This window comes from Argiope bruennichi, chromosome X1 (assembly GCF_947563725.1).
Source record: "Argiope bruennichi chromosome X1, qqArgBrue1.1, whole genome shotgun sequence".
NCBI lineage: Eukaryota > Metazoa > Arthropoda > Arachnida > Araneae > Araneidae > Argiope > Argiope bruennichi.
Genome location: NC_079162.1, coordinates 42517342 through 42538772, shown reverse-complemented (window position 1 = coordinate 42538772; position 21431 = coordinate 42517342). Strand labels below are relative to the sequence as shown.

The 21431-nt window shown below is 29.5% G+C and overlaps 1 protein-coding gene across 1 annotated transcript in view; it reads left to right on the top strand.

The window, feature by feature from the left end:
* LOC129958973 (fibroblast growth factor receptor-like 1) overlaps nt 1-10249 on the top strand; it is a 51445-nt gene extending 41196 nt beyond the window's left edge. The window contains exons 6-8 of the mRNA XM_056071733.1: nt 1304-1419; nt 1544-1781; nt 9454-10249. Coding sequence (XP_055927708.1) covers nt 1304-1419; nt 1544-1781; nt 9454-9950 — 851 coding nt within the window. The 3' untranslated portion in view covers nt 9951-10249. The remainder of the gene's footprint in view (nt 1-1303; nt 1420-1543; nt 1782-9453) is intronic.
* Nucleotides 10250-21431: the final 11182 nt, after the last annotated feature.

Genomic DNA, 21431 nt, shown 5'->3' with positions numbered 1-21431 from the left:
ATGTCTTTTTCCAAAAATGATCTGTCACATTAATTTTGTCCTCTTCTTGTAGATGCTTTTTTTTTTTGTACAGATGTACTAATTACACATTCCTTTCATTGATTTATATTACTAAATCAAGCTTCTATGTCCTGAAGACTTTTAACCAAATATGAAAGGACCCTAAAAGGAGTCTTCTTTTTAATATTAATATTATTTGATTTAAAGCTTTTCCATGATGTAATTGATTGTTAATTAAAAACAAGCTAAAGTACTATTTTAAGATGGCGTTCCAAGCTTTATGATTTCGAGAGCTTAAACAAAAGAAGTTTTAGGCCTACGTACGCTAATATTGCTTCAATAATTTTTAGGAACTATTTAAAAAAAATTATCGGCAGAAAATGTTTTCTCTGTTTTGAAGTATATATCAGAATACCCTTGTTACCTGCTTTGGAGAATGATGGCCACATTCTTCTGATTAAACCCTCTTTCTGAATATTTCTGCATGAAAAAGAATCAAATAATCCGATTGGGAATAACTTACTTGAAAATTCAAAATTCAGATTTATCTTCGATTCCAAAATCATTTCTTAGCAAATTTCGATTTCACGCATCACAAGACCCCCACTGCCTTTGAGCGGTGATCGAACCCACAAGCTGAAACATGTGAATCTCTTACCATTACTACTGCAACAATATGTCGGCTTTCTAAGGAGACAATATATAAATCTCACAGAATATATTAATTTATTACCTATAGCAGATCTCAACCTTCTCTTCTAAATGCCAGTAAATGGGAGCATCCTGTGAACTTTCTCGTAAGTTTCCTCTTGTCATTTTGTCTATAGGCCTGTCGTATGATGTATCTAGTATGCATTTTAGAAGAGCACGTCTTCTTTTCCATCAGTCTAGACCAAAATTTGATATAGATCTATAATTTTAGTGCAACTAACACACATAAAATTTCATTTACTTAGATGGCATCAGTTTTGAGTTATGTTGTCCATGAATGCAGTGACAGACAGACATTGTACTTTTATAAGGATCGGATGAGGATACCAATTTACTATGAAAGTCACATCTCAAATTTCATCCATCTTGCAAGTTGCGTTGTTCTGAGTTATCGCATTTATATTTACAATGATACGTACACCTCATAATTCAAGCAATGCTTTTTGAAGAAAGACAACTTATAAAGGTTTAAAAAGCAAAGATTTTTCAAAATTTCGCATTAATTCTTTGACGATTACACTACATTTTCTCTATGTATTTCATATACTAGAAAGTAAAATTTATTTATAATAACGTAATGGGTTTATTTCAGGGGATCGCAAAAAGCCAGAACTCCGCGGAATTCATCCAGTCAACACAACTGTCGATGAAGGGGGCTCAGCCGTTTTTCAGTGCAGAGTTAAAAGTGAAATTCGTCCCCACGTGCAGGTAGATTTCAATTTCGAAATATTTTTAAATTATATCGAATTGTATTTTAGCTTTCTTCTTCATAAAATGTTACCTGAATCTTTTGTCTGTTGCCGATTTTTTTAAATTTTTGAATCTTTTTCAGTGGCTAAAGCAAACAGATCCAAATGACGAGGAAACAGACGGAAACAAGGTGATAAAAGTCCACGGAGATTATTTTAGAATTTTAAAATCCACTGAAGTATCCGAAAAGTCTGACGGATCTTTCATAAATAAGCTGATTCTGAACGGTGTTTCAAAAAAAGATGCTGGAAAATACATCTGTTTAGGCGCCAACACGATAGGCCATAGTTTCCGTAGTGCCTTTCTCACTATTCGTGGAAGTAAGAATTTTTTTTAATTCCATTTCATAAGATTTTTAACAGGTTTTTATACGGAAGTAGAAAAGTTTCCAATGCATTCTACATAGTTAATTCAAAAGTTATCTTCGCTCTTTAGCCGAAAAATTAATTAAAATGAGAAGATTGAACATAGATAGTACGCATTGATAGACTCAAAAGCATATTTAACATTTTAGGACTAAACATGAGACCTTTATTTTAATAAAAGGATCAATTTAGTTTCATGTTTTATTCCCTTTTTAACATGTCAGTGATTTATTTTAGGTTAATATTTTTAATTCTATTAACTTTGTGAACATACATCTATTTTTATTTATTTATCAGACTGTCCGGTATCCATATTTCTACTCAACATTATTGAAACAAATGTTTTATTTTCTAAATATTCTAATAACGAAGTGATTATAAGGAAACATAAAGGAACTTTACTAAATTTACTTGATAAAGTGTTAATATTATCCCAATGATTTATCATTCATAGAGCTTGTATTTTTTTTAATATTATCCCAATGATTTATCATTCATAGAGCTGTAGTTTTTTTATATTATCCCAACTGTTTATCATTCATGGCGCTTGTATTTTTTTTTTGTTTACAAATTTATTTATTTTGCGATCATTTAATTTTTTTAATCGACCCAATTTTGACCCTCTATCAAACAAGCGGCCTAAGGCAGATGCCTAGTCTACCTAGTTTGAAATCCACAGCTAGGTAGATTATCTGATGAAGTGGTCTTATGAGTAAATTTTAATCGTCATAATCTGATTTCTCTTCGTTCTGTTAAAGAGGCATGTACATGGCCACGCGGCTACAGCATACATCAAGAAGGAACAGCGAGCAGTTATCCGTTACCTCTGGTTAAAAAATGCTGCAAGAGACAAGAAATCAATGTATGAATATTGTATCCTATGATCTGCGACAAACGTCAAGGCTTGTTGTTACAAATCTATGTATTGTTGACCGACAGGGCAAATCCATACACTTTCAGACAGAGTCTCATAGCCCAAATTCGAGAAATGCCTTTCCTGCAGTCTGGATCTCACTTCTTCTATCGCTTTGAACCTATTAGGGATACATAATGCGGAAGCCACTGTTTCACGGAACAGGTCGTACAAAATGTAATGCATCAATGATTTTTCGTTCAATCAAAACTTTCTTCTCCCAAAGAAAACACAAGCTTGTGGGTGGAATAAATGTACCAAAAAAACCAGAGGAGTTAAGAAATGACTCAACCACTAATTTTGATTATTTGCAGATCAAAAATAAAAACAGATACTTTTTGGCATACCTTCGTAGATGCAAAAAATGAAGTAAATAATAAGATGAATTATCTCAATATAAGTGATAATTATTTTGCAATTTTAATAAAGCTCTTAAATTTTCAAATTTAAATTTAAAAATTTGCTCAGAAAAATTAATTATAATTTTTAAATAATACAGCTCAAAAATTAATAATTATTCTAACCGTAATAATTAATTGGCAAAATAATTTAAAGACTTCCAAGACTTACAAGGTATTGAAATAGCACTGTTTAGATATACCAATAGTTTCGTCAAGGTTTTGAAATAGTACATTATTTATTTTAACCGTTCATCTTGATAATGATCTTTTTACTTTCTCAACAATATATTTTCATCGTGAAATATTATTCTGGAACACACCTACCCTTAGAAACAACACTCAAAAAGAAATAATCCAAATAGTATCAGAGCATAAACGTCAACATTGACGTCATTGATGCTCTAATATTACTTCGCATTTTCTATAATCGTCATTTAGAATAACGAATATAGAATATAGAAATAGTAATAGAAAGCAGTTAAAGAAAGCTATATATAGCAGAGCAGTTAACAGAAAGCGAATATAGAAAGCAGTTCGATACAAAATACAGGGTGGTCAAAAAAAAACTTCCCCTATATATGAAACCCTAGCGACCTATCCGCTCAACCAATCGAACCAAAGTTTCAGACATGGTTGTTTGAAGGTATGCGCTGGAAATTGTGATGATTCTAAACAACGCAGAGCTCACGGTTACGGTTACAGTGAGAGAATTTCGAAATTTTCGAATGGCAACACCCTCTTTTTTTCTTGCACAAATTGATCAGCGTATTGAAAAACCACTAATGGCGTTGGAACGATTAGCGTGTGACGAAAATTGCTGCCGTAAAGCATTTGCAAAGAAGAGCATTATAAAGGACTAATGACAACACAGAGAGGAAGGAGGATTCTGACATAGTTGCAGAATTCCGTTATTAAAGAATTGCAGCAACAAAGTGTCAATAGGGACATTGTATGGATGCAAGATGGGGCTCCTCCACACGTCGCCCAATGTGTTCGACCAGTGCTGCAACAACACTTTGGTGATAGAGTCATCTCAAGTAACTTTACAGCTTCGTGGCCACCGCGATCCCCCGATTCACTCCTATGGATTTCTGGTTCTGGGGTTATCTGAAATCTAAGATATACACGCCTGGTCCACGAGATGTGTCAGAATTGCAAGATGCCATAACACGTGAAGTTAAGCAGATTCCTCCTTGCATGTTACGTTCGGCATTGTTGTCCACAATCTCCCGAATGCAATGCGTTGTCGCCTGCGAAGGTGAACACGTTTAAAATCTGTAATTATAACTTTCCATTCCGATAAAAGCTTTTTTTGTCTTTCCTCTCTGTGTTGTCATTAGTTCTTTATAATGCTCTTCTTTGCAAATGCTTTACGGCAGCAATTTTCGTCACACGCTAATCGTTCCAACGCCATTAGTGGTTTTTCAATACGCTGATCAATTTGCGCAAGAAAAAAAGAGGGTGTTGCCATTCGAAAATTTCGAAATTCTCTCACTGTAACCGTAACCGTGAGCTCTGCGTTGTTTAGAATCATCACAATTTCCAGCGCATACCTTCAAACTACCACGTCTGAAATTTTGGTTCGATTGGTTGAGCGGATAGGCCGCTAGGGTTTCATATATAGGGGAAGTTTTTTTTTTACCACCCTGTAAATCTCCTGAAGGTATCAAGTTCCAGTGAATTATCTAGTGTCAAAAGTGATAGCTTATTTTTCTGACTTGGCTCAGTGTTTTCATTATAGTTAAATTATCTAAGCAATATCAATTTTCTAAAACCCTGAATGTAACATCTACGTTTCAATATCATTCATATTTCAAATTTAAAAAAGAGAGAGTGTTAGGTGTTGAAAACGAATGAATTCATACTAAAGTTTCATTGTATTGAAATGAAAAAAGCAATTTCTTTAAAAACGAGAGAGGATCAAAAAAGTTTCGGTTGCCGTGTACTAGATAGCAGCGCTTGTCAAATGTTTCAATGTTTATGAAATACGATGCCTAGCTCAGTTTGTCTGAAACTTTTGTAGTCCCTTCTGTGTCTCAAAGCTTGTACATATCATTATGTTCATATTGAAATTTTTTGAAAATTTTTAGAAATTTTAAAATATATATTTCTAGATACAAATTTTAAGAACTTTTCAAGTGACCCGCAATTTTATAACTAATCATTAATTTATTGATTTTTAATTTGATTAAAAAGTTATTTAATTTCAGACATGCGCCTGTCGCGTCAAAACAATTTCAGGTAATAAGGAATATTAAATAATTCGACATGAATGCAGGAAATAAATTTTCACAAATCGTAGCTATTCAATATTTCAAACAAACTCAATTTGATTTTAGTTTCTTTCATGCTTTGTTTTGGGCGTAATGCGAATTCGCGAGAAAACTTACTTCAGTTTATGCTGATTAAAAATTTCTTCTTGGTTTTTTCCACGAATTACGAGAGTGAGTTCGGTGTTTCTTCTCTTTAGATTTTGGGAAAGTCAAGACTTTTATTTCTTGCATTTCTTGGCAGGATCTTAAATTATTTCTTAACTAATGCAATTGAAATATGGAAAATTCGATGTTTAAAGGTCAGAAGAAATGGAAATAGGAGAAAAATGATTTAGAATTCTGAATTGCCTTTGTTGGAAATTCCTTGTCTTACTATATTTCAAAAATATCTTTTTAAGGAATCTTAAAATAAAATATTCAAGATAAAATTCATCATTAGCGATTCATTAAATAATATATTCATTAAAAATTAATAATTAAAGACTCATTAATTTAAATATTCATAAAAAATCATCATTAAAAATAATTAAATTCAAAGTAACAAAAAAAAAACGAGAATTTTTGAAATGCGTAGTGGCAACTATGAGCAGGTGGCAGAACTGCACGATAGTGACCTTGAGCATGTAAACACTTTGCCATTTTAGTAACCAAAGGTCAGTATAATGGGCAACAGCGTGCGTTCGCCATAAAAATGTTTTATAAAAACAGTGATAGTTTGGAAGCTGCGACTTTTTTACAACTTAGAACGTTTTACAACTTAGGATTTTGCCATCCCAGCAAAACAAGCGATAAAAAGTTGGATTAATAACTTTGAAGAGACTATATCTACCCTAAAGAAGAAACCAACAGGATGACCAAGAAGTGCTCGTATTCCACAGAACATTGAAGTTGTAAATTCTGTCCTACGGAGCCCACGGCGTTCAGTTCGTAAGTAAGCAGCTACGATTGAAATGTCCCAAGAGAGTTTTCGTAGAATTCTTCATTTAGATTTGAACAGAAAATTCAGGATGAAATTCATAGTATCCTAACTGAGATATTGCAGCAGTTAATGAGGAATCTCAACAGCAGATTTCAAGAATGCGTTCGTACAAGAGGACGGCATCTAAAAGACGTTTTTAAAAAAAAAAAAATGATAAATTCCATTAATGTTTCTTAAATGGCAAACTTTAAGGTTTCAATTACTATGAATAACATGTTTTACTTCCATCACTGTTGGTTTTATTGGATTGTTAAAAAGTTCCGGTTTATTTGGGTCACCCTGTAAAATATTCATGAAAAAGTATATCATTAAAGATTTCTTAAATAAAATATTCATGAAAATTCGTCCTTAAAGAATCATTGAAAAATGCTCTACTCACTTCTAAACACAAAACTCCATTTCTGACTCAGAACAATAAGAATTTGAGACTATTCCATTCACCGTGCACGACGGCTCGGTGCATGATAAATCGATCTCTTAATTGGTGTGGTGTGAAAACTCTCAGAGACTTGGCTGCCTCAGCTGTCGTTATCTTAAATTCGAGCTATAGAATTCGATGTTTTTATCGTTAGCGCGACAGTTCAATACTATGACGTATGTCTCAATATAGCCAACGAGTGAATTCCTAATGACTATAATTAAACTAAAAAACAGCAAATTATAAATTGAAATTAAATGGTATGTTCAAGCGCAGCTTTGAAGTAAATTTTCTCTGTTATCTAACTGTAATTTCTAACTTTATTTAATATCAGCATTAAAAAAAATCCTGCTCTCACTTTTTTTCTGCTTTTGATACAAAACAGACATTCTGCGATTAAGTAGATAGCCAATTTGCCGGCTGATTCCTGCTCCATCTAATCACAGAAATGCTCTATCTCGTTTGCTGCCTCTTTCGGTAATTTGTATCCAGTCAGCTAATCCTCGTCAATATAAAGCTAAAAACAAAAGTTTGATATATTTATATACATCGTAAACGAAGAAAATTCAACCGTTGAACGATGTGCCTTTCTTCAAAAGGTGAAGTTTCTTTAAAGAAAATATTAATATTGTGCTACCACTTTCTCTATTTCTTAGGATGAATGAAAGAAATAATAAAATGCCCAGTATGCTGCTGAAAAAATATAAAATTATTCAAAAAATTACAGAAATAGTATAAAACTTTTTTAAAAATTAGTCTAAATCCTGAACGTTAAAAATTCGTGGAATGAATAAATTTTGCGCAAAAATAATTTTAAAAATGATCATATACATTATACTTTGTTCTTCTTAAATTAGAACTTATTCTGTCAAAAACATAATACCCTCATTTATGGCATATTAAAAAAAAATGCAAAAAATATGTTTGAATATAGTTGAAATTAAAATATTGGGAATATATATGTAATGTAAACTTGATATACAAGCAGGAAATGAGTTCTTTTTTAAATGACAATTTTATTTTTCTTCTTCGTGATTAAAGAAAAAATTCAATTTTTTGCAACTTTCAAAAGTTTTCTGTAAAATCCATGATCAACGTTAGAATGAAACATTCCACAAAGCAAAGCAGAAAAAGAGAGCAAATGAGAATGCATTCAAAACTTATATCTCCAAAGAGGGCTTTTCCCTAAATATTTCTAAGAAAGCATTTATTTTAGGTGTGTTTTTTTTTTTTTTTTGCGTGATTCTGCAGCTTCGTATGGTAGTTAAAATTACAGAAATTAGATTCTGAAAAGCATGGAAAAGCCAACAATCCTACGCAATTCGGAAATTAAAGCGGAGTATGAATTCTGATAAAATTATAATTAAGATTAAGAACTTGTATAGTTTAAATTTATTATATATTTGGATTTTTTTTGTGTGCGTGTTAAATCAGAGACGTTGAAAAAAAGGAATCTTATTATTATCTTTAGATAACTTTTCTTCTCTTCTTATTTAACTTTTCCTTTAGACATAAAGATTTTGATGAAAATTCTGTAATTTTACGATATTATTAACCAAAAAACAATAAGAAAGACATTTTGAATAAAATATTTCATAAAAAATCTAGTAACTAATATTTTTTCATTTAGGATTCATTACTTTTGCATCTATATTTTTGATTTTTCAATAGAAATAGAAATTTAACACGAAAATGCTTTTAGACTGAAAAGAATTAGGATGTGATAAAATTTTGCAGGTTCTGTTAAAATTAATTAAAATAAAAAATAATTTGGCTATCATTATACAAGAATTAAGTAAAAAAATATAAATTACTACTTCTAACTTCTTCCACTGAACAATTCTGATAAAAAAAAAGTTTAATGTCTCTCTATTTTAAGCCATATGAAGATGTATGGCACAACTTATTAATTCATTTTTGCATCATCTCCACTTCAAGTTTTATCTCAACCTCATTTCGGATAAATTAACAACGGATTATTAGGATAATTTATTTATTACATTTTTTACTGTAAGTACGAAAGTTAGTAAAGAAATTTTAAATAAACATTTTTATTTCATTAGTTATAATTAATAATTATGTTTAGAATTTTTTTTCTGCAAGCATTATATTTATTTTTAAATATAACAATTCTTTCAGTAGCATAATATAGTCTCGAGAAGTGTAGGGATAATTATAAGTAACTATAACTATTTTTTAGAATTTTTGCAGTCTTTATTTTTTTTTTTTTTCCATCACTCCATTTTCTTCTTTGTTTTCTGATCAAGAGGAAATTTTACTACCGATTTTTCTTTCATTTTCTAATGTATTCGTGTTTTTCGAGTTTAATGCTTTCAGAATTTAATTGTTAATTATTTCATTAATTGTAATTAAATTTTGAGTGCATATGAGAATATCCATCTGGTAATGAATTTAATAAAAACCAATTATAATATTCCATAATATTTTCAATAATGAATTATGAAACATGTTAAAGGATAAAAAAAAATAATAATAAAATTTTAAAAATGTAAAAAAACAGCTATATTAATATTGCGATGAAAGCGTGCTTTTAAAAGCTCTTTTTATATATTTTTTTTATTGTTTAATTATACTTTTTCCCTTGTGTATTCTCTTACAATTCATTCTTTCATTTCTTTGTAGCATCTGAAACCTTCATCGCCGAAATGGAAAAAGTGGGAAACGACTCGATCACCATCCAGTTCAGTTCGCTCTTCATAACCATCCCAGTGGCACTTGTAATCCTGATCACATTAATGGCCGTCGTGTTCTTGCATTACTTTCACAAACCCCGAGCTGATCAATCAGGTTTACAAGCAAAATACGATGGCAAGACAGAAAAGGCAGTCGTCACTCCCCCAACAGTATACCCACATGTCCATGATGTCTCAATTATGGGCAATCCAAACTTCCACCATGCACTCGAATCATCTGACGGTACATGGTCTCACGTCCAGAGCTCATTAGTCATTGATCCTGGACAACCAGATTCATTCTCCGAGTGCGACTCATCATTCGTGTTTTTAGGAGACCTCAACATGTATCCGGATATCATGTATAAGGATAATGGGCACGTCTTGAGTCTTTATTCCCCAAATCCTTCTAGTCAAGAGAAAACGCTGTACTTGGATCGAGTTTAATCTTTTTATCCATTATGGGATGGAAGAGTTTCCGTATTTGAAGGTGCACAAATGCGCTGGAATTTTGGTTAAAAAAATCTGCAGTTTTTCTGCAATTAATCGGTTGAGTATATCGCTTTTTTGTCATATTTAGCTTCAAGAAATGAAATGGATGAAATATTATTTTTTCACCACGACACTGCCCTATTTGCGGGGAATATGTGCAATAACTTATTACTCCTTTCAGTGACTTATTGCAATTAATATTATTTAAAGCACGAACGTGGCAGTTATAATTTTGGTTATCATACAATGCAAGTTGCAGGGAAGTAGCAAATAATTTATTCGCTCTTTCTTTATTTCGAAATATTTATTTTAAAAAATAGTTACAGTAACTTAAATCTATTATAAATCATAAGCTCTTAACTCAGTCAAATTTTAAATCTACTTGAAAAATTATTCTTAATTAAAGCATAAATATCACATGCATAATTACGTTAAATATTAGTTTTAAATATTTACTAATTATTACGTTTAATAATACTATTGGCTCTTTTTTTACTGTTTTTAATTTTCAGACTAAAATAAAAAAAAATACTAAATGTAATTTTTAAATTCCATCCTCTCATTTTCAAGAATTTCTCTAATATCTACTGGAAATTCATTTCTAATAGTTTTATCAATTTTGATTAAAATAAGAAGCATGTAGTTTTTATCTGATGTATGCTTTCTGAATAAGAATTTTTTTCAGTGAGGTATTAAAGGAAATATCCAATTCTCATTGATGAAAAAAAGTCGTACTTTATTTTTTTTAATCAGAATTCTAAAACTGATTCTCAAAATTCACTTGAATTTGCCAAAAGTCAAGTTACTTTTTCCGTTGTTATTAAGTATTTCCACTTTTTTCTTCAACAAATCTTTTTATTTTCCTAAAGTAAACAATTAATTTTAAAAAATTAGTACGTGCTATAAGCATCCCAATTCATTTAACTATAAATTTTCTGAAAGTATCTGTTTTAAATTGTTTCATTGACTAACTTATTACAAATTTTTGATGCCTAATCACCCGTTTTCCCCGACGATATCCGTTCTCTGCCTTTCGTTTTCTCAACTTATTCTGATATTTTTCAGAAATTTCAAATCCCATTAATAAGTTATCGCACAATTTGTTACTTTATTCTTCGCATTAACAGAAATATGTCAAAATTTTGACGACATATTATTTAGCAGAAAACCACCGAGAAGCGCCTCAAATATGAGAATCAGCCCCTGGATAAGTAAGTACATTGTTGTTTTTTCAGAGGCAGTGGCATAGTGGAGGTAAGGGGCGTCCGGGATGAAACGTGCCTTTTTTTCACCCCTAATCACTATTAATGGCTTTGCAGATGTAAATTGCGGCCAGGGTATGATATTATTTTTTCGTCCTTTTAACATATTTTTCAATAAAAAATTAAACATACACATTAATTTTTTGTCTCTCTGGCGGCCCCTAAAGTTGGCACCCAGCTCTTTTATTATCCCTTGACCCTCCCCCCTTCTCGGTTGCTACACCTCTGCTTGGAGAGTATAGCAATGAAGATGTGATAGTGCTGCCCATATTTCGAAGACGGGTCATGCCTATTTAACTAATCTTTCATTGATATAGATCATGAAGATTTCCGAGCTTCCTTATAGATTAATTCTTTCTTTGTAATTTTGTAACATAACTCAACGTGATTTTTATTAATAAAAAAATGTTAAGTTTCTAATGAAAGACAGAGAAGGATTAATAAATAGAAACGAAGGCAACTCCTTAGATGCCCTGCAGCTCGGGGAAAGGGTGTCTCGAGGAATCCAGAATATACATACATATATATATACTTTTTAAATGTTGATTCTATAATTAAACAGCGTTTAAAAAGTTTTGTCTGTTTCTTTAACTGTTTTTAAATTTTTTTTATTTGCTTTTTGTGTGTGCGTGTAGGTGAGGTACTGTATCCAACTTCCTTAAAAATGGCTCGAAACTAAATGTTTGTGCTTTCGATTTGTCAAAATCTAAAACTTAAAACTGCTTATACACAGATTGTAATCAGAATCAATACAAAAATTTCTTTGGAAAGGTGGGAAGGGGATAGAAGTCCCCAAAACTTGCATTGCCTAGGGGTCTGATAAAAAATTTTAATTAAAATGAACTGCCACTTTGCTTTAAAATTTCTTCATTATTTTAAATTTTTAAAAAAAAAAAACCGTTCCTAAACAATTTAAGAAAAGCAAAGGAAAAAATCTTCTGTGGCGCCATCTATGTTTCTAAAACCGAATTATAGATTGTTATGTAGTCAGAATTAATCTCTTTATCATTCATTTAGAAATAAGGGCGAAACAAGTAAACAAAACTAAAGAAAATTGAAGCACAATTCTCTACATTAGATTCTGAAATTGATTACAAGAAATAAATCACAAAATAAAAAATAATTAATTGGCATTTCAAAAAAAAAAATATTCAATGATTTCAGGGACGAAAAGTGAGTTTTTTTTTTTTTTTTTCCCTCCGTTCCTCTTCTCTCTTTAGAATATTTTATGAAAGGTAAAAAACGCAATGTTATATACAAGTATTTTCAGATTACGTATTTTTTTACCTATTATTATTATTATTTTGGGATTCTTCAGATGCCAGATGAGCATTTAAGAAAAGAGGAACGGATTGATGTGTACAATTTTATTCAAATGCTGTTTGTGAAAAAAAAAATTTTTTTTATAAAAAAAAGAACAGAAGGAAGTATTCTTCTCTATTTTCTTTCCTGAGAAAAGAATATTCGGAAAATTCTAAGAAAAAAAAAAAAAGAAGGCTCGAACAGGTCCCATCCCTTTATAACATACTAAAATTAAGTCTGGGCGAAATGAGACGACTTCATTAAAAAATGAAGTTGGAAATTTAGCTTCCAAAAACACAAACAATTTAGTACGCTGGGTGGTGGACAACATGAGATTATTTTGTTGAAGGCATGTCAAATCCTAAATGCAAAAATTAAGCATGATATCATTAATAACAAATGCATTGAGTTACGTTCCAAGTAATGAAAGAAGAACCTTGTGAGAGCACTCAAAAGTTTCTATGATCTATATCAATGCAAAGTTAGTTGATTTGCATCAGGGAGAAATTGGTGCATGGGTCGATGATGACTATTTTGTTCATGAACTTAGTATCCGCATTACTATTCGCGGTGAACGGTCATTACATGTACGGGATGGCCAAGTGCCAGGAATAGGTGATTTGGTTGGAACTGTTTACATCCATATCGTATCTGCATTTTCTAGCGCATATTATGCACCTTAAAACAAGGATCTTTCAAATCTGCTGAAAGCTGAATCGGCGCACAAATCTTTACAGCCGTGCAGATTGCGCAATTTTAAACCAAGTTGTAACTTCAACGGCCAAAATTTTGTCATCTATTTGTATTTGAACATTATTACTGAATCCTTGCTTCGATATTCTATCAAAACTTTTGGGAAACCCATCTATATGTGGACAGAATTCAAGCATAAATGATCGTATATTGTGCGGTCATCTGAGTGTTTTTTAAACTAATTTCACCAGATACTAAATTTGTTGTATACTAAATGTTTTTATGACGCAGCGATGACTGACGACGATTTTAAAGGTGAATTTCTAGTCAAGATGGAAGTTCGATACTTGGTGCAAATCTGAGGACTTACATCCACCAGAAGAAGTGCAACTATCCAGTTGCAAAGATCACCAAGTGGTTTCAAACACCATTTTGTTACTGTATATATAGCCAGCTTTTCAATTATTTTTCTAACAAATATCAAGATAAATCCGATATGTCAAATCAAATGTTAACAAAACAAAGAATAAATCAAGCCAATTATTCAAAGAAAAGATAAATATGAAATATATTTATATGAAACTGCAAATGTTGCATCAAAGCAATTGTTAATTTGTAACTTTTAGAATAAGATTGAAATTCTAGTTTTGAGATTTAAAGTTGCACACATATTTTCTGCGTCCAAATATGAACTGTAACTATAAAACAAAAATAACTAATGCATTTTAAAGTAACCATGAAATTCTAGTTTTGGAGACCATTGTTAGAAATATTTCTGCGTCCAAATAAGAATTTTAACTCCACTGCATAAAACAGTCTTAAATTAATCCAAAATTGGTGTTGTCAGATTTAAGTAATATTGTAAATTACCACAAAAATATATACAGCTAGTCAAAAAAGAGAAGAAACAAATATAAGATTTGTAAAAATGTTTATACAAAGTTTCATAAAACTAATATTTATTGCTAATTTTACCATTTAAAAAAACATTTTTCATTTTTGCAATTTTATAATGCTATTTTAAAGAACTGACTTTGATTTTTACTTAATATCAGTAGATAAATATTCTAGTCATTTTATGTTTGGTTAATAACAGTTATGCCTTTAAGAATTGAAAGTTTCGAGTTCGTTTTATTCTTGAATCATATGAAGAAATGAAGCTGTCAATTTTATATAGCAGCTTATAATTTATAAACAAAAGGACGTCTATAAAGAAGTTTTTGTCCAAGAGATGTGGATAAAACAATTTATAATTTTAAATCAATACCAATAATTGACTTTAAAATTTAGATTGGATTTTTTAATGGAATTTTAAAAAATGAATTATAAAGACTTACGTGAACGTAAAGAAACGTTTTTATGAGTCAAATAAAACAACTGTGATGTCAATTAAACATTTTTTTTCTTTTCTTTTTCTTTCTTTTTTCATTTTGCTTGTACATTGCGAGAAATTTTATGTACAGAATGCAAATGAATCTTTTTCCTTTTGATCTTTTACACTTAGGTATATACTTTAATTTTGCATCGATATCTGAAACTAGGGCATTTAGTATGATGATACATCTTTAATTCAGAGAAAGTAAGAGAAAACAGAAACATTATAAATTTTGATATATATCTTATGTATATATCAATTTTTTTTTATCTATCTTTAAGATATAAAAGAAATATATCTCATTGCAAAAGTGCTGCGTTTAAATGAAGTTAATCTAGATTCGAAATATTATAAAAACTTGAATTTAACATTTAAAAAAATCATGCTTTGTCCAAAACAAAGCTTTTTAAAAGGGCAAGGGTCTCTTATTTCTGCCTTTCTTTCGGATTTTTCCAAAATTTGGGAACAAAAATAATGAAAAAAATCCATTTGTCTTTAAAAATTTCATTAAATTTACTTTTAACTGTTATTAATACAAGCTTACTGTTTTTATTTCTTTTCCAACCTTGATGATGTTTGCAAAAAATTCTTAATTGAAATAAGATCGCTAAAAAATTTTTCATCCTCTTATGAAATGCAGCCAGTGCAAAACTTTAAGAGCTCTTTGTCTAAAATGTATGCTTTGGTGTTTTCTTTTCTTTTCATTACTTCAAAAATTCATTACAAATAGAAGCATTCTAAAGACTTTCCTGTGATTTTTAGCTGTTGTATATAATAAAGCTAAACATATAATGTTTGTTGTATAATATTTTTACAATGCATGAAGAGTGTAAATTCAAAGAAATCGTTAAGGATTTGAAATATCTTTTTTCTTACATTGCGCAAGAAATTATGCATGTTTAATAAATATATTTGGTTTTCACAAGTATAATTCTATATGTATTAAATAAAAAAATGTGTGTTTTATCAATAAATTTCTGTCTTATCAAGGTGGAACAAAGAAGCCTATAATTTGCTCAGTAGCTAAGCTGTTAAACTGGGCCCTGTTATAGGATATTTACTTAATCATTGATAATTATCAGTAATTGTCCTAGCATAAGAAAACAATACATTCTCTGTGAATGAAATGAAAAGTTTTTCTTACATGATAAGGTATTTTCCCACCTGTTTCTCAAAATTATACATATCACTTGAGAAAAAGTTTATATTATCCATTATTTCATTTATATGAATATCTGTTCATTGTGCGACTATTGTATACTGTATGTGTTTCGTTGAAATAAAGTGTTGGTTGAATGTCTGCGTCTCTTTTCCTTTGCCTTACTAAACAATTACTTATTGCTGTGCGGAGAATCCTTATTTTATAAAACTCTGTCACTCACTATAAATAAAGGTTTGATATAGATATTACAGGCTTTTAAATAATCAAATGTGGAAGAGATTATTCTCATTTAAAATTATATTTTATGATTCATTATTAATAATTCATTATTGAATAATTAATATTCATTCATTAATATTCATTCGTTATTAAATAATTCGAGTTCATTTAAATCATATAAAAAATACAATTACATTTTTATACAACTTAATGATGTTCGAACGAAGAAAAAAAAATAAATCATGGAAATAAATTGAACGTATAAAAATAGACCATACTTTACCATATCAGATAGATCACAGTGTTTTTACCGGTAATTCTGGGTAGTCCGTCATTTTATTTATTAAAATTAAGGCCATACAGTGAAAAAATAACTATAAGTATGTATATAATAGTATAAAATGACTTCGACAAACACCAATAACAGAAACAAAAATCCTGAACAGCAAATTCGCGATATTCAGTAATCTTCATGGAAACTATTAAAGAAATCTAGAAACTATTAAAGAAGTTTGATGTTTTTAGACAGACACAATTAACAAAATTGACTTTTCAGGAAAAACTTTTAGAACAACAGAACATTGTGAAAGGAAAAAATTAGTTCTTGAATGATTTTAACAACGGAAATATATTCATGAATTTCATTGCATTATAACTACATGTCATTAATTACATATAAATACATTAGACTAGTATAATGAAATACTAAAATATTTTACACTTCCCCTTTTGGCTGTAATACGTACATGTATTTAAGAAATTACACCTGCCATTTCCATTTTAATGTCATCATTATTTATCGTTCTGCAGAATTACAGATTTCGTCAAAAAATTTAACTTAACTAGTAAATTAGTTATAATACTGATAGTAAACTTAATATTTTGTTAGGAATATGGAACAATTATTATTTGTTATTGATTCACATACATGACTATTACAATTTTGAGAAAATAAACCAATTTTTCAAAAGTGTAAAAATATTTTAAGATGCATCTTTAAACATTAAAAACAGGCATTAGTTAATTTTAAGACGACTGCAAAGAATCCAAGTAGATTCGATGATAATAGTGTGTTGTAGTAAATGGAAAAACAGTAGTTAGTGGAAGTTGTAAAATAATGAAAACATCAAAAGTGTATTCAGCATATCAGGCAAAGTACAAAGAAAATATTTTTTGATCAAACAATAAGGGAAAAAAACAATTCTTGATTAAAAAAATCTAATGAAATCAACGAAACACATTTCCGAAACAATGATATTGGGTATATTTATATCAATGCCCTCATTGATTGTTAGTATTGTTTAACAATTTTCTTAGTTAATTTTGCATTAATTTGAAATAAACCTTTACATCATAAAGTGAAAAATTTGTATAAATGAAAAGAGGAGAATGAAAAAAAAAAAGTGAGAACTGTAACGATACAATATGATCGAGTAAAGCAAAAAAAAAAAAAAAAATGGAAATAACGGCATTTTTTTTTAATTTAAAAAATGCCTAATGAAAAAGAAGAAACATACTTCTGAAATGAAGACATTTAGCCTAATTGCCTTCATTCTTGATTCAATCTTGCATTAAAAAATTAATTGTTAAAAATCATTTATACTGAATAACAAAAATATTCCCCATTTTTTAACATGTAGGTAAAATTAATCTACCTTTGTGCTACATCTAGTTGTTAATGAAAAGATATCCTAAATTTGAATATACGTTAACATAAATTTAATAAAAATAGTTTTTAAAGCTCTTGTTAATGATCCAAGAATAGATTTTTTTAAAAAAAATTTTAATTCTTTTTTTGCTTTAGTTTTAATTTGTACTTCATTATTTTAAATATTTATTTTGGAAATAATTCTTCTTTAATACAGGTGGCGTACCTCGAATGAAAACGACCTTTAATTAAATTAAAAGGTTAATTGATAACTAGACATTAAAATATTAAATTAGAATTATATCACCAAGAAAACGCTGGTAAGAAAGATTTCCCAATTCTAGCACATTAGAAAGTGAGCAAAAAAAAAAAAAAAATGATTGCAACAAATTTATCTTTGCAAACATGAAGCAAGTGACGTTATATAAAAGTGTAAAAAAATCATATTAATCAATCCATATGCGAACACTTTATTTATGATTCATATTAAATTATTAATTTACCCTGCTTCCTTTTTAGATTAATTAATCGCTTTTAGATTAATATTAATTTTTCAAAAAAAAAACTAACTTTTTTATAGCAGAATGTAGGAATACGAAGAAGCTAAAATCATTTGCTAGAAAGCTTGTGAATAAACCCTTTGAAAAATACTTCGAAAATTTTATTCTCATTTCCTTTTAAATGCTATTTATTTTAATGTGTAATCTGACAACAGAGGGCGCCACAGTAAAATAGAAACGTGGTCTCATTTTTTGTAAACATAAACTGCATCCCCCCCCCCTTTTATATATTGCGAATATTTATATTAACTCAGAATTAGAATGTTAAATCGGATTTTTAAGGTTTATTTCCTAATAATCTTCCTTTAAATTTTGATTTTCCTAGTGAATTCCTATTACTCAATTCTCCTATTAAATTGTTGTCTTTTTTTTTTTAATTCTCAGGATGCAAAAAATACAGTATTGATTACTGCACTTCAAATCAAATTCTGTTGCCTTCTAAAATAATTTCGTGACTTAGCTATAAGAAAAAGAAGAATGATATTGGTCTAGAAAGGAATTTAAAAATATAAAGAACAAAAATCGTAAATATTCTGTTCTGAAAATATAATTTTTTATATCACATACTCCATGATTTCAATTTAGGTACATTCGAGAACATTTTTTGTTACACTCTGACTTTAACTTCTATTAAGATAAATTGGTTAATCTACTGAAATATAGACCTGTTAGTTACCATAATTTTCTCCTTCAAATTACCGCCTATAGATGGCACCACTGTTTAGATCCATAGTTTAAATAAATTATTCAAAAATGATATATTATTCTAAATTTAACCAAAAATATTAAGCAAAATTTCATTACACCCTCAGAAAAAAAAGTGAATAATGTTTCCGTTATAACGAATTAATATTTTGCAGATCGCAATTGATAATAGGAGATTTTAAACAGTCAATCAACAATTCATTAGTATTTGTAAATGTAAGTTTTCTGTGTCATTTGTTTTTATAAGAAGATATTTTATGATGTCTAGATGGTTCGGATGACACCAATTTGCTTACCTTCCGTATCGTCAAAATACCTATTGCTAATCGCCGCATGGTTACCTCTGATGTATTTCCAAAGATTTGAAAGAACGCAGGAAAATAAATGCATCTGTGGAGGAATCGGTACTGTTTGTCATTGTTTAAAGGAATGCATCGAAATCTCGAAATTAAGAAAGAATCTGAAAGTTGAAAATGGTGACTTAAGTACAGTATTGATGGTACCAGATAATCTTACAACTTGAAGGACATGATGTTAAAAATTTTCAGTTTCTTATCAACTGTTTGAAAGTGTTTGGATTTCTGTTGTTGTGAAACGAGAATTTGGAGGAATATTGAGAATTTCTTTAAGTTATAATCTGTTTCTTGTTTAATAGGAAGATAGGTGAACTGGAATATGAAGAGGAAGGTCAGTGATTGACTGCTTTGTGTCTTGGGGTCAATTGCCTCGAAGAGGATGTCATTTTTGGTGAATTGGTCAGCGTTATGCTAAAGATAACAGTCGGCCACAACAAATCCTGTCAATACTGCTATGTTCAATGGTGACAGGATGGTCGGCTGTACACAAGAAGAAGAAGGCTCCCTCTGAAAAACCCTGCGGTATGCGTAATTATGAATTCTTTATACATGCTTGCCGATGCATTACTGATACCTGCATTTATTTGGAATGTATCAGTATGCATTACGAACTACAAATAATTTGTATCTTTGAAGAGTTTTACGCCTCTGCTTCTAAAACTGACACTCAGCCTTAAAGGAAAAATAAATTGACCTGAAAAAAAACTAAGAACAAAAAATATTATAACAGGCAAGCATAAATAAATTAATTAAAATTAACCAGGTGGTAAAAAAAAGGGAAAGTATTTCACTTACCCTATTTACTTATTATTTTAATGATTAGTTTTCGTGTAAATTTTTCTATTCATCTCCAGGTAAAGAAATTTTGAGGGGAAGAACTAACTTATAATTACGAAAAGCGAAACAAGTTGTTGACTAAAAGATACTCAAAATAGAAAACAAGTTTAAATTTTTAAAAATATTATTGTTTATTATAATTTATGAATTTTTATTTGTATATTTAATTCTTTGAACTGTATTTATTTTCCGAGGTACTGTAAATTAATATTATAATTCTACGCAATCTGAGCACAATTTTTATGGCAATTCACAGAGACTTTAGTATCTTCAGATATTATTGAATACTTACTCTAACAAAATTATTATTAATCAGAGAAAATATTCTGTCTGTATAAATATTATTTCATAATACATTAAATAGATATTCTACTAAAACTATTAAACTGCTGCATTTAAAATCTTCAATTTCACTTTTTTAAATATCCATTCGTAATTCTACCTTGAAAAATAATGAAATCTTAAGAATTTCGATTGTAAAAGCACTATTAAATTTTCTTTATCTAAGAGAGTTTTTTTCATGAATTTATCTCCTCCCATTCCATTTGCATCAACAGACCTTGAAAAGATCTTTAACCTTATCCTAATCTTTAATGAAATAACAAGATTACCACAAGGGCAGAGATTTTCCGGCAGGTTTAAAAGTAGCGACTTTAATAAAATATTATGTTATTGGAAAGCACTATTTTACTTTGATTTGATATTATTTTGCCCCTAACGAAAATTTTTATATATTTCTTCATTATGAAAACGTGTAAAATAATATTTGATTCAAGAAATACATGATCAGTAGCATCTGGATGCCAATTAAAAATCTATCGACAATCTGAATGCGCACCTAGGGGCATCGTTTTAGGGGAAATACAAGAAACTTAATGCAATGGGAAAATTTCTCATAGGAATGATCTTAAATTTTGCATTTCATATAAAATGTAGTTGTCAGCTGATTTATGCCAAAACTTAGGTGTATAAGCGTTAAAAAAAATGTTTAACTCTAAATTTGAAAAATTATATCACATGTTAAAAATTAATTTAAAATGACAAAATATGTGCGTAAAACGTGTAGAATACCTTATTTGCTCATAACAAAAATAACCCAAGTCAAAAATTATAATATTTTCCCAAACATGAATAAAAGGGAATCATGAATAAATAAACATGAATATTTTAACATTAGAAGGTCAGAATTTTGCTATTTTCATAATTTCGGAACTAGTCGATCTAAACTAATAAAATTTTGTTTCTGGAAATAAATTTTGATATGGTTCTCAAATTTTATAAATAAAATGGGTGCTGCCATTTAAAATTTTGAATGTG